Below are 14,138 nucleotides of genomic sequence, written 5' to 3'. Positions count from 1 at the left end.
CATATGATGGCCTACAAGACACAGATGAAATAGAAGTTGTAGCAAATAGCATAAAACCTGCTAAAAAAGACTGGAAGTTGAGTTAGAAGATACGGCAAATGAGATATACTTAAGTATCAGCATCAGAGAGGTGATAATTGAAGCAATTTTCAAACAGATAATTTTTCCAAATAAATGTGATTATCAGGCTAAAATTCTAAGTTAAAATGCTTTAGTATAGGAGTGATTTGGAATATGATTTTCATTTGTAAAGTTCTAAATAATGTGAAGGCATATAAACTAAACTGAGAAGAGTGGTAAACAAGAATGAGAGAAGTATGACCTACATTGCCATCTGTTGGGGAAATGAACATCTGTCACGTGGAATGAAAGATGAAGTTTGGAAATTCCCAATGAATCTCAACAGCCAGCATTACTATTTAAGAGCAAAAACAGATTTCAAGCCTAATTTAGCTTTTTAATTTTTTTTTAATTTGGAAAAGATATTTAAAGAAGAAAAAAAAATGTCTCCAATCAGTTAGAAACCATGGCTTTTAAGATTCCCAGATACAATTTTAGATCAAATTAGAATAGAATTGTGCTAGAGAAAGAATATTGTCAAAACTTATCTCCAGAGTACATTTTATGCTCTCCAGAAGCATCTTGTTTTCTGACTAATGAATCTGTGCATTTCATAAGATATGGTGGCAAAAATCCAACCCAGAATTTAGTCTCAGTTCTAACATGGTGTCATTTTGAGTAGTCATTTCACTCTTTAGATCTAAATTCCCTTGTTTATAATGTGGATGAGATTGGATTAAGTTATTCCTGAGGTTACCTTTCAGTTGCTCTCCTATTTATTATGTGCACCTATTTTTAAAAAGCCTGTTAATAATTGCGTGCTTGATATATTGATTTTATAGATAGAAATAGTGTTCCTACAGCTACTTTTTCTCCTTCTTTTCCACCCCTCTTCCTCATTATTAGTATTGTTGTTGTTGTTGTTATTTTACTTCTTCTGAAATCTTACATCAGTATCTTTTCTCTCCTTTAGGGTGGAGTCAGTGGGTTGACTGGAGAGCTAGAATTTGGAGATAATGGAGGAAATCCCAATGTCCACTTTGAAATTCTTGGAACGAACTATGGAGAAGAGCTTGGCCGAGGTGTTCGCAAAGTAAGACTAGACACATTGATAAATGTTTTTTTTCCTAAAGCAGCTATAATTTTGTTTGATTTTACTCCATGCAATATGTTACAGTAGGTATTAAAGTTCATATTGTAGTTTGACAGAGAAGGGGAAGGGGAGAATTACTCATTTAAATGACGTTAAATACTTATCAGAAGTATTAAGCAATACATTCCATTTATGGCCTAGAATGATTAAAGGAAAAAAAGTAATCTAACGGTTTCCTAGGGAACTAGCATCATCTTCTATTCATTATAATAATTTTTATAAAATAGTGGATTTAATATTCATAGAATGCATATCTTCTTGGTTTTTAACTTGTAACATGCACAAAATCAGAATGAGAGCTTTGATAAACTTCATATAGTAAGAGGAAAGTCTACTCTAAAAAGTGACCTTACAGGAATTCAAATTCTATCCTTGTCATGTAATAAGTAGAAAATGATTTGTAGGAAATTCGCTCTTGTTCTGTACCACAGACCACATGTAAGAAGGTGAGTGATAATAAGGGATGTTTTATGAACTACTGGTACAATAGCTTTCTCAAGGACAAATATAAAAGGCCCTGTAGAAATTACTTGTCTATAGTTGGGATTTGCCATTTTTTATATATTTTTGGTAGGAAAAAATCTAAGATGATTGAGTGCACTTCCAGGGCTCACAACTGTAAATTTCTAACTGTATAAAGGTGGCTGAATTGAGAATAAGAGGTTCTTCCGTAGGTGTTTCTCTCCAGTGCTGACATGCAGGCTGCACAGAAATATAGACAAAACAAAGTTAGGAGTTATATTCTAATCCGCAGTAAAAATTTGCCAGTAAACTTATGCTAGAGAGGAGTAGAAACTACGCTAATGTGTTTTTAATTATTGTTTCATAGTGAAATGTAGGAGACATAAAAACTGCGTAAAACACAATGAGAGTTTATTGAATTATTTTAAAGGAAACACCACTACTGTGGTCAAGAACTATAACATATCAAGCATCCTAAACACTCCCACAGACTTCTCCCTGATACATCCCTGACCCCTCTTCTCACCAGTATAACCATCAGTCTGAATTTTATGATACTCATTTCTTTACATTTTAAATACAGTTTTATCACTATGTGCATCCTTAAATAACATAATTGAATTTTGCCAATATTTCAGTTTATGAATGGACTCAATATTGCATATATTCTCTTTTCTTGCTTCTTATGTTCAACATTCTGTTTGTGTTATTCATTTTTGTCATTACATGTAGTTGTAGTTTATTTCTATATTGCTGTATTGTTTTCTACCACGTGAATGTGTCACAATCAACTGTGGGTGTCTATCCATTTTTAGATTATTACAAGCAAAGCTGTTATAAATATTCTTAGACATATATCTTGGATATATACTCTAGAACTTGTGCGTATATTTCTGTGGGTTTGGAGTAGAATTTCTTAATACAAGGAAGGAAGCATATTGGGGCACATGGGTGGCTCAGTCTGTTGAGCATCCAACTCTTGATCTTAGCTCAGGTCTTGATCTTAGGGTTGTGAGTTCAAGCTCTGTATTGGGCTCCAAGCTTGGTTTAGAGCCTACATAAATATGTATATATCTATATATCTATACACACATCTATATATATATATATATATATATATATATATATACACACACATCTATATATATACACATATATACACACACACATATATATATATACACATCTATCTATATATATATGTATACACATATATATGAAAGCATATCTTGAATTTTACTGTATAACCTCAAACCCATTTTCATAGAGATTTGCTAATTTTCATAACATCAGCAATGCAATGATTTCTCGTGGCCCTGTCTTCTCACCAAATTTTGGTTTCATTAGACTTCAATTTTTATTAAGTTGTTTGGTATATAATGATGTATCTTCATGGTTTCAATTTTTGTTTCAGTGATTATATAAAGGTTCTGTATATTTTCTTATACTTTTTGGCACTTCAGCTTTCTTTTGGAATTAATTGCCTGTTCAAGTCCTTTGTACCTGTTCCTTTGGGTTGTCTTTTGTTTTTATAATTGATTCTAGGAGCTATAAATATATATATTTAAGTGGTTACTTAAATTCCATTTATTTTCACAGTCTCTTAACTCTAGAGAACAAACTGAGGGTTCCTGGATTGGAGGTAGGAAGGGGGAAGGGTTAAATAAGTCATGGAAATTAAGGAGGGCATTTGTTGTGATGAGCACTGGGTGTCGTATGTAAGTGGTGAATCACTAAATTCTCCACCTGAAACTAATATTACCCTGTAAACTAACTGGAGTTTAAATAAAAACTTGAAAAAAGAGTATTTCCCTGAAGACCCTGGGGCAAGTAGCCCCTGCGATGGTAAAGTTGACTCTTTTCCCATCACCTAGCAAGAAAAGAAAAAGAAAATCCTCTTGCCTATCAACACCGGTGCCATTATCCTCTATCAATATCCACCCTCCCTACTAGGGACTTTTACTTTTGCACTGGCAGCTGGAAGTCAGCTCTTAGTTGCCAAAGCCTTCTCTCCTAACTACCAACACTTACAAAGGTACACCTTAAATAAATTTGGAATTCATTTCTTTCATGACCCCTTGCATTCAACAGTAGTGTGATTAATTTATCATTGATTTGGAGTATGTTAATTCTTTTTTTATCTGTTTGTTTCAAGTTTTTATTTAAATTCTAGTTAGTTAACATATAGTGTAATTTTTGTTTCAGGAGAATTTAATGAGTCATCACTTACACCCAATGCTCATTAGAACAAGTTCCCTCCTTGGTACCCATCACCCATCTAGCCCATCCCCCCACCCACCTCCCCCCCCCACCAACAACCATCAGTTTGTTCTCTGTATTTAAGAATCTCTTATAGTTTGCCTCCCTCTCTCTTTTTTTTTCCTCCCCATATGTTCATCTGTTTTGTTTCTTACGTTCCTCATGTGAGTGAAATCATATGGTATTTGTCTTTCTCTGATTTATTTCACTTAGCATAATATACTCTAGCTCCATTCACGTCACTGCAAATGGCAGGATTTCATTCTTTCTGATGGCTGAGTAATATTCCAGTATGTATATATATCACCTCTTCTTTATCCATTCATCAGTCAATGGACATTTGGGCTCTTTCAATAATTTGGCTACTGTAGATAATGCTGCTATAAACATTGAAGTGCATGTGCCCCTTTGAATTAATATTTTTGTATCCTTTGGGTAAATACTTATTAGTGTGATTGCTATATCATAAGGTAGTTCTATTTTTAACTTCTTGAGGAATTTCCATACTGTTTTCCAGAATCACTATACCAGTTTGCATTCCCACCAATAGTACAAGAGGGTTCCCTTTTCTCCACATGCCCTCCATCACCTGTTGTTTCTTGTGTTGTTGATTTTAGCCATTCTGACAGGTGTGAGCTGATGTCTCATTGTAGTTTTGATTTGTATTTCTCTGATGATGAATGATGTTGAGCATCTTTTAATGTGTCTGTTAGCCATTTATATGTCTTCTTTGGAAAAATGTCTACTCATGTCTTCTCCCCATGTTTTAATTGGATTATTTGTTTTTTAGGTGTTGAGATTTTGAAGTTCTTTAAATATTTTGGATACTAACTCTTTATCAGATAATATCATTTGCAAATATCTTCCTCCATTCCATAGGTTGCCTTTTAGTGTTTTTGATTGTTTCCTTCATTGTGAAAATTTTTGTTTTGATGAGGTCCCAATAGTTTATTTTTGCTTTCATTTCCTTTACCTGAGAAGATATATCTAGAAAGAAGTTGCTCCAGTGAGTATCAAATTGGTTACTGCCGATTTTTTCCTCTAAGATTTTTATGGTTTCAAGTCTCACATTTAGGTCTTTAATCCATTTTGAATTTACTTTTGTGAATGGTGTAAGAAAGTGATCTAGTTTCATTCTTTTGTATATTGCTGTCCAGTTTTCGCAACACCATTTGTTGAAGAGACTTTTTCCCATTGGATATGATCATTCTTTCCCGCTTTGTCAAAGATTAATTGGCCATATAGTTGTGGGTTCGTTTCTAAGTGTTTCATTGATCTGTGTGTCTATTTAGTGCTGATACTACACTGTTTTCACCACTACAACTTTATAATTTAATTCAGAGTCTGAAATTGTGATTCATCGAGCTTTGCTTTTCTTTTTCAAAGTTTCTTTGACTATTAGGGGTCTTTTGTGGTTCCATACAAATTTTAGGATTATCTGTTCCAGGTCTGTGAAACATGCTATTGGTATCTTGATAGGGATTGAATTATATATGTAGATTGTTTTGGGGAGTAGAGACAATTTTTAAATGTTTATCTATTTATTTTTGAGGGGTGTGTGTGTAAACAGGGGGAGGGGCAGAGAGAGAGGAAAGAGAGAATTCCAATGAAGGGTTTGATCTCGTGAACTTTGAAATCATGACTTTAGCCAAAATCAAGAGTCACACGTTTAACCCACTGAGCCACCCAGGTGCCCCTGGGTAGTATAAACATTTTTACATTATTTATTCTTCCAATCCATGAGCATGGAATGTTTTTCAATTTCTTTGTGTCATTTTTAATTTCTTTCATCAGTGTTTTATACTTTTCATATTACAGGTCTTTCACCTGGTTCGGTTTATTCCTAGGTATCTTATCGTTTTGGGTACAGTTGTTAATGGGAGTGATTCCTTAATTTCTCTTTCTGCTGTTTCATTATTGGTGTATAGAAATGCAGATTTCTATATTTAAGATTTCTGTACACTGACTTTTGTATACTGAGATTTACTGAATTCTTTTATCAGTTCTAGCAGTTTTTTTTTTTTGTACAATCTTTTGGGTTTTCTATATAGAGTATCAGCAAACAGTGAAACAGCAAACTATTTTCTGCAAACAGTGAAAGTTAACTTCTTCCTCAGTGACTTAGATGCCTTTTATTTCTTTTTTTTAATTTTTTTTTTCAACGTTTATTTATTTTTGGGACAGAGAGAGACAGAGCATGAACGGGGGAGGGGCAGAGAGAGAGGGAGACACAGAATCGGAAACAGGCTCCAGGCTCTGAGCCATCAGCCCAGAGCCTGACGCGGGGCTCGAACTCATTGACCGCGAGATCGTGACCTGGCTGAAGTCGGACGCTTAACCGACTGCGCCACCCAGGCGCCCCTTAGATGCCTTTTATTTCTTTTTGTTGTCTTACTGCTGTGGGTAAGACTTCCAGTACTACTAAATAACAGTGGTGAGAGTGAACATCCCTGTCTTGTTCCTGACCATAGAGGAAAAGCTCTCAGTTTTTCCCTATTGAGGATGATGTTAGCTGTGGGTTTTTCATATATGCCCTTTATTATGTTGAGTTATGTTCCTTCTAAACCTACTTTATTGGGAGTTTTATCATGAATGGATGTTGTACTTTGTCAAATGCCATTTCTGCACCTATTGAAATGATCATGTTTTTTATCCTTTCTTTTGTTGATGTCATATATCACATGAATTTTGATACTAAGGTTATATTGCCCTCATAAAATGTGGTGGAGAGGGTTTCCTCTTTTTCTATTCTCTATGAGTTATGTAGTATTGGAAGGATACTACATAGATGATAGGTCATCGTAATGAAGCCAACTGGGCCTAGAATTTTCTTTGTGGGATTTTTTTTAAATGACTGATTCTACTTTCCATGATAAATAAAAAATAAAAGTCCAGTTTTCTAATTTTTGTCAACTCAAAAAGTTTTATTTTTATGATATTTTATTTTTTCTATACATTAGCATAAAATTGCTAATATCTTTTTAAATATATGAAGCATTTCAGGATCTGAACTTATTTTCATTTTTGAAGCTTTTGTAGTAATTAGCATTTTAAAAATTATTATAGGGGCACCTGGGTGGATCAGTCATTTAAGCGTCCGACTTCAGCTGAGGTCATGATCACACAATTTGTGAGTTCAAGCCTGAGTCAGGCTTTGTGCTGACAGCTCAGAGCCTAGAGCCTGCTTCAGATCTGTGTCTCCCTCTCTCTCTGCCCATTCCTGCTCATATTCTCTCTCTCTCTCTCTCTCTCTCTTTCTCTCTCTCTCAAAAATAAACATTAATAAATAAATAGATAAAAGTTTTTTTAATATTATAAAGACTTGCACTTGCATTAATGCTTTCTTCCCTAAAAAATATCTTGTCTACTGTTAATAGAGCTAAATCAACTTTCTTTCCATTACTATTTGGATGGCATTTATTTTTACTATCCTTTTACTTTAAACTTTTCTGCATCCTTTTGTTCCATACATAATTCTTATTAGAAGTATATAATTAATTATTTGACACTAATTTGGCTTTCATTCCTAAAATTCAGAGCATTTCATGTATTTATATGAAAACTATTTACTAACACATTTACCTTTAAGTCTACTGTTTTGTACATTCTATTATTTTGTACATTTGGTGGCTCTTCATGCAAGTATTACTTAATTCCTTCCAAACCCTTAGGTGTTTTCCTTCCACTCTACTCCCAATAATTACCACCACGTTTAGGCGTAATCATTTTGCACCCGATTTCTTCTTTCTTCCAATATCTTTTGTGTAAACTATTTCATGTAGTGTTATGATTAACTTTCCTAAAGACTTATAACCCTAATACTTCCCTGTTTTACATAAACACTTATCCCAATTTAATAATTAGATATGTATGCATTCACAAGGATGGTAATTATAGTATTCGTATCATTATAGCAGCTAAGAAGAGTTTGTTTAAAGAAATAGGAGGGGCCAGCATTGTAGCAGAAAAGCAGTAGCATAAAGGCTGAAGAGAATCCATTGGATTTAGGAACTCAAGGTTCATTAGTAACTGAGGAGAGACAGTAAAGCAAATGGGCTAGAAATGAGGCTGCTAATGTCAGGCTATTCAAATTATTGTGCTACTTAAAACCCAGTGACCTCAGGTGTGTCACTAAACTCTTAAGTAGGGGCAACCTGTATGAGTTAGTGATGTGACACATCCAGAACTTGCCTTTTACCTCAAAAAAGATTGCAATTTATTGTCACTTTTAAAGGAAATGTCAGTGGAGTTGTAATGCCATATGTTGAAAAAACAGGTCTGAAAGTAAAAAGGAAGGTGATGAGCAAAGGAAGTAAATGTAAGTATCGTATTAGCCCACCCATTTGGCTGTGACGGTGTCCATTAAATGGCTGCATGAAGTTGTGGGGGCAAACTTTCAGAATGTAAGAGATTTGTGTATGTTTAAATGTTTAGATTAAGCCAGTAGAGAGGAAGAGAAAGAAGATAAAGAAAAGAAAGGTGATCATTGAAAAAGAAAGTGATCTGGGAGAAAGAGAGAGGATTGGATCCATTTAGATGGAGTGCTTAATTTTAGGCATGGAGGACATTGTTTTCCAGAGTGATGGAGGGAGAGAATAGGAAAGATGGTGTGAATGCAAGCAAGAAGTACTCCCATCATAATAGCAGCTAAGAAGAAAGCATTTGTTTCAAGAAATAGAGGGGAGTCAGCAATGTAGCTGAAAAGCTCTGTTGGCTCTGGGGGTTACAGATTTCATTGCAGCACTAACCTACATGGTTATATATTTTTGCCCAACAGTATTTGGTTGACAGAGTGTATTTGAAGTAATGTAAGATTGAGATTTCATCAGATTGTTTTTGTTTTGTTTGTTGTTTTTGATAGCAATACAATGAGGCCTTGAGGGTAAAGATATTGACAGGGTGATGGCTGAAGAGGCAAATCATGAAATCCAACATGGACATGCACAGGAAGAGTCTCAACAACAGGCAGAAAGTATAGCTTGAAATAACAGAGCCCTCAGGAAGTCTGAAGAGGCTGTGTGTTGATTTGCATTAAATGAAAGACCTTCAGAGCCAGGAAGTTGTGTTTGAGGAGACATCCAAATTCTTGATTCAAAGGTTTGGATGGGTTCCAGATGCTCAAAAAGTCATGGATGTGAGGATGGCAGGAGTGGGCTTCATTTAGCCTTCCAAGGTCAATATAGTTACAAGATCAATGGAGTTGCTTCACCCCACTCTGAATTCAAAGTCTACATAATGTGTCATCTATGCCATTCGGTTGACAACAAATCAAATACTTCATATTATGTCTAATTTATTCTTAATAATATTAGACCACTCCTGTAATTATTTATATTTCCTTGCTCCAACTCCCAAATTGGATTGAAACACCCAGCGCACTGGCATTACATAGATTTTATGTAAAAGGGACCATAATGTTTATAGCACCTTTTACATTGTTGTCAAAAACTGTTGTATTATTATTTTAATTTCTTGCCTGTTGTTGTAACACAAATGTTTTTCTACCAAACTACAATTTTAACTAATTGCTGAATTTATAAAACTCCAAATCTACCTCTCAAGTTATTTTAAAAGTACTGTACATAAGTTTGTGGATTGCTAGCTCTGTTTATAAATGGGGCAGTTCTTTCATATAAGCATCAACCCTTATATAATGTATTCTGAGATACTATCAAGTAAAGGCATTACCATGCAAATAGTTACAATACAGATTTACTTAGATATGCCTACAATTAATGTTCCACTCCCAGTATCTCCATGTATCAAAAAGAGTAAATGGCTTTCCAATTGATGAACTGTCAAGTTGTCAGTGTTTATTCCACTGCCAGTGGCTAAGTGTATACAATGCCCACAGCCTCACCTCGAGCAGGGGGAATGTCAGCTCTCATAAACTGACAGGATTGTGTCTGTTTGGATTTAAATGTGAGATTGACCATGTCCCAAATTTTGGACTAGTCTCGGCTCTCTTGGCATTGTATGAGTGGAGGTTTCTTTTTTCTGAATTTGAGGAGAATGTAAAAAGGATTGTCTAATGTTCACTGATGTTGATCAAAACGAAGAGCTCTTCTGCTTTGATATTTTTTTACATGTTCTTTTCCTTTGATGTAAGGTGGTGTTTCATTCAGTAGATGGTACCTTCAAGGTATTAGACACCGTACCCTTGAAGATAAATTCAGGTAAACCTCAAAGCCAAATTTTTAAATCATCAAGGTTTTCTATTTTCTTAAACTTTCTCCAAGAATATGTTTGTTCTTTTTTCTGTTCATCAAAATACAATATTTCCAAGAAGAAAAATACTTTGATAACATCCTATCCAGTCTCCTAAAACTAATTAGAATACATAAAAACCATAGATTAAATTATTTAATATAAAGTATCAATCTGTGGTTTTTTTTCCTTAGAAGAGAAATTCTCTACAGTGTGTTTGTTTGTTTGTTTGTTTTGGGGGTTTTTGGTTTTGGTTTTGGTTTTTTTGCTTATATGTCTGAAGTGTTCTTTGTTCAGTTTCGTTTTGCCACTGCTACTCATTTTTTATTATGAAGATGGAGTTTCAGCATTAAAATTTAACACTCTAGACTTATGTCTTTGATCTTTATCACAAACAGGAAGATAAGACCAGGAAAAAATAGATTAAACCTGGTTGCACAACCCATCTTAATTGCATAGTAATGCTTAGTATCTTCATAAAATTGTTTTCTCATGTAAGCTGATGAAATAAAATGGTAGCGCAGAGATATTGTAGCTCCTAGGTCTAATTGCTTCTCAGATAGATTTAGAATCTTTACTCAGGTTCTCCAACATGAAATTCACAAATATAAAACCTATTTTGCATTCTTGGGAAAACCTAACTGTTTTTGCAACAGTCATTGGTCCATTTCTAATAAACTGAAATATTTTACTGTCTTGCAAACAGAAGGGGAAAGAACAGTTTTACCTTCAAATGGCCAATGATTAAACGTTTTACTGGTATTCTTCAACATTATATCTGTATTCTGGTTCTGGAATATGTAAATAGCCTTTATCTTTACTATTAACTTGTTTTATGTTTCCTTCTAACACTTTCTGCTCACTGAAATTACATGCATACATGTAATTATATATACAATCTTCACTTTTGTGTGTATAAAATATATGTGTATGTGTGTTCACATATAAATGTAATGTATTTACTTGTTTGCAGTAAGGTTTTCCCATTACAATGTAATTCTGTGGGATAAGAATGTCTATTTATTTCTTACTATTCATTTCTTACATTCATATAGTAGATGTTTGTTAGGTATTTGTGAATGAACTGATGAACACATATGGATAGTAGCATGATAATCTGTAAGATTCTTCGCTGCATCTATGAATATAAGAACCATGTTTTTTATTCTAATGAAAAATAAGTATGTGCACACAAATTAATTATTGGCATGCCACATTAGAAAATGGATGTGTGATTGTAACCTTTCCATCAATGTATCCTCAATACCTTGCAGAGTTGGACATTTGATCACCAAAACTATAATCAATTATTCTAAGGGTTAAGATTATGTATAATTTATTTTCAGAAATTCATAGGCATAGGGAAATAGTGGATTGATTTTTCCAAGCAAATAGTTAGATTAATTTTTCTAAGCACAAGGGAAAGACCCTTGGTATTTGTGAATCAAGATTGTTTTCCAACAACTAGGCTAGATTTAGTATATTGTAATGTGGAAAAGTATATAGCCTTGGCTGTTCAACATACCTGGGTTGAAATTCTGTGTGATTTTAGGACCACTAACTCAGCCAGTCTCAATTTATTTGTCTATAAAATGTGAATAATAATACCTATCTCTTAAGAGGATTGTAAATATTAAGTAAAATTATGTTTGTAGGATACATATTGAGGAATAATTAAAGTCATGTCAGTTTGCGAGTGGGCAGTAATCTATGTGATTCATTTTAAGGCCAGTGGGAAAAAATGCAGTATAGTTGCTATTCTGATAAGAAATTGCCACGTGAGGTGGGGAAAGTCATTTCATTTTAGGTGTGATTGACAGAGCATTATACATGACAATCACAGTGATAGCATGAAACATTAACCTTTTTGTTTCATTTAATATTCTTTCTGACTCTAAAATTCTATAAGTCTGTTAATCAAGACTTGGGAGCATATCCAGTTTGATGGGAAGGTAATAGCGGAGAATCTGGTAACTAATACAGCCTGCATAAACCCGGTCTTCATAATTAAGCCCATTATTGGAAAATCTGCCATCCTTACTGTCATATTTCTAACAATGAATTTATTGTCTTGGAAGGTTTATATAATGGAGAGAATCTAGAAAATGTTGCGAATTGACAATATGTTGTGAATACAACAGCTTTTTTTTCTCCCAGTCTCCTTTATATATAATACACAATCATGATAAATTTAGCTCCATCAGCTTTATTATGATATGTCTTCAAGAAAACATTTTGTACCATAAAGTGATGTGATAATCACACTAGTTCCTTGTAAAATTTCCAGGGTGTTAGAGTCTCAAAATTCTTGACCCCAGCAGTTTCCTGAAGGGTAAGAGAACTGTGCACTCTCAAAAAATGAATACTGTCAACTGGATCATTTCTGCTTTGAAGGGAGCTCACCTACTATTACTACATAGAGGAGAAAATGACAGTTGTATCCAATGATGTTTAGAGTTATTCTGACCTTCCTGGAGGGGTTAGCTGTTGCTTGGATTGAGATGACTTCTGAGGGAGTCTTGCTTCATGCAGGCAACATTTATTGCCTCTTGTAGAGAACAGGAGCTATCTTTTCTGGTGGACTGGATGATGCTGACTTCTCCAGCATGGGGCAAAGATCCCTGGTAAGGTACAATTCCAGTTGCAAATGTTGGTGGAAATAGAACCAAGAGCTTTTCTGGAAGTACTACACAATTTGGATTGTTTGCTTGGTATGGATTACTTTTCTACTTTTGAGGAAAGGACTTATTTGAAGAAAGTAGCTGCTATTGCCATGCAGACACTCAGGGAAGGTTTGCATATGTATGTTCTACCAAAGAGACTCCTGGGTCTGTGGTTCCTCTCTGATTGGGTTAAGAGTTCAAGACCATTCCTAATACAGAGGAGGCAAGGTTCAGTTTCCTTCCTAGTCCAGTGGACAGCACCCACAGTGAGACATACTGAAATCTGCCTCACCCCCCAACACACATGTGCATGTACACACACACACACACACACACACACACACACACACACACACATGCATACTACCAATAAACTCTAATCCAGCTCAAATTCAAATACACAATGTGATGGTACATACTATCCACTGAACAACTTCATTTCCAGTTTAAGCTACAAATGGTAATCGATGTCCAAAATCCACTGCCCAAGGAATAATCATTAATGCAATCTAAATTAGGAATACACAGAATTGAGAAACATTTGTTCGCATGTGTACTAATTTTCCAAGGTTTCATTGCTGTGATTAAACTTTAAGTGTCAGATATCAAAGATTTATTTCATAAAGGTTGCATGAATGGAAAGATCAAGATGGGATCAAACAGTGTGAGTCATTTGTCCACTTACATTGGAAATTCACAACAGACTAACTTGTAGTACAGTGACTCATGGTATGGTAGGTTCAGTTGACCCATAATCCCAGAGGTTTGTCATTGCACCTCAAATTATTTGCTTTCTCTCACCTCTGAATTTCTCTGTAGTCTGTCAAAATATTTGATTAAATATCTCTTATTCCCTCTAAGTCTGTCTTGACTCCTCAATAGGAACTCAGTTTATATATTGTAATGATTATAAAAATTTAAATAGTCTGGGCCCATAATCTCACAAAATTTGCTAATAGAGCCTTCATAACTCATTTGTTTGGGGACCTTCATTCAAACTAATGAAAATTTTGTTGATATCAGTGATGAATAATTGAAATTGTAATCATGAGTTTTGGTGACCACTGATTCTATCTCCTTCTTCCTGCCTCTCCCCCTCCACCAAGTAATTTTATTTTTCTTCATGACCAAGACACCTAATACACTAAAGCTAGTCAGACACCATTAAGACTTTGGTCCAAATTAAGTTGTTCTACAGTGATTGGAAAATGGGGGGGGGATTGATAATTGATATTTATTAACTTCTTTTGAAGAGAAAGTACATTATTAAGAAAAACTTGTTTGAGACCTTGGGTTGGCTCGATGTGTAAACTATTGCTCCCTTTTAAGGCTCT

At 34.6% G+C, this 14,138-nt stretch overlaps 1 protein-coding gene across 2 annotated transcripts in view; it reads left to right on the top strand.

The window, feature by feature from the left end:
- Window positions 1-14,138, top strand: part of GRID2 (glutamate ionotropic receptor delta type subunit 2) — a 1,503,942-nt gene that overhangs the window by 912,588 nt on the left and 577,216 nt on the right. For both annotated transcript variants that reach the window (XM_086704576.1, XM_086704575.1), the window contains exon 8: window positions 1,034-1,153. In XM_086704576.1, the coding sequence (XP_086560702.1) occupies window positions 1,034-1,153 (120 nt within the window). The remainder of the gene's footprint in view (window positions 1-1,033; window positions 1,154-14,138) is intronic.

This window comes from Puma concolor, chromosome B1 (genome assembly GCF_028749965.1).
Source record: "Puma concolor isolate L17-30 chromosome B1, mPumCon1.1.hap2, whole genome shotgun sequence".
In the NCBI taxonomy this organism is placed as follows: domain Eukaryota; kingdom Metazoa; phylum Chordata; class Mammalia; order Carnivora; family Felidae; genus Puma; species Puma concolor.
Note: the sequence above shows the minus strand (reverse complement) of the source record. Positions and strands in the feature narration are given on the sequence as shown.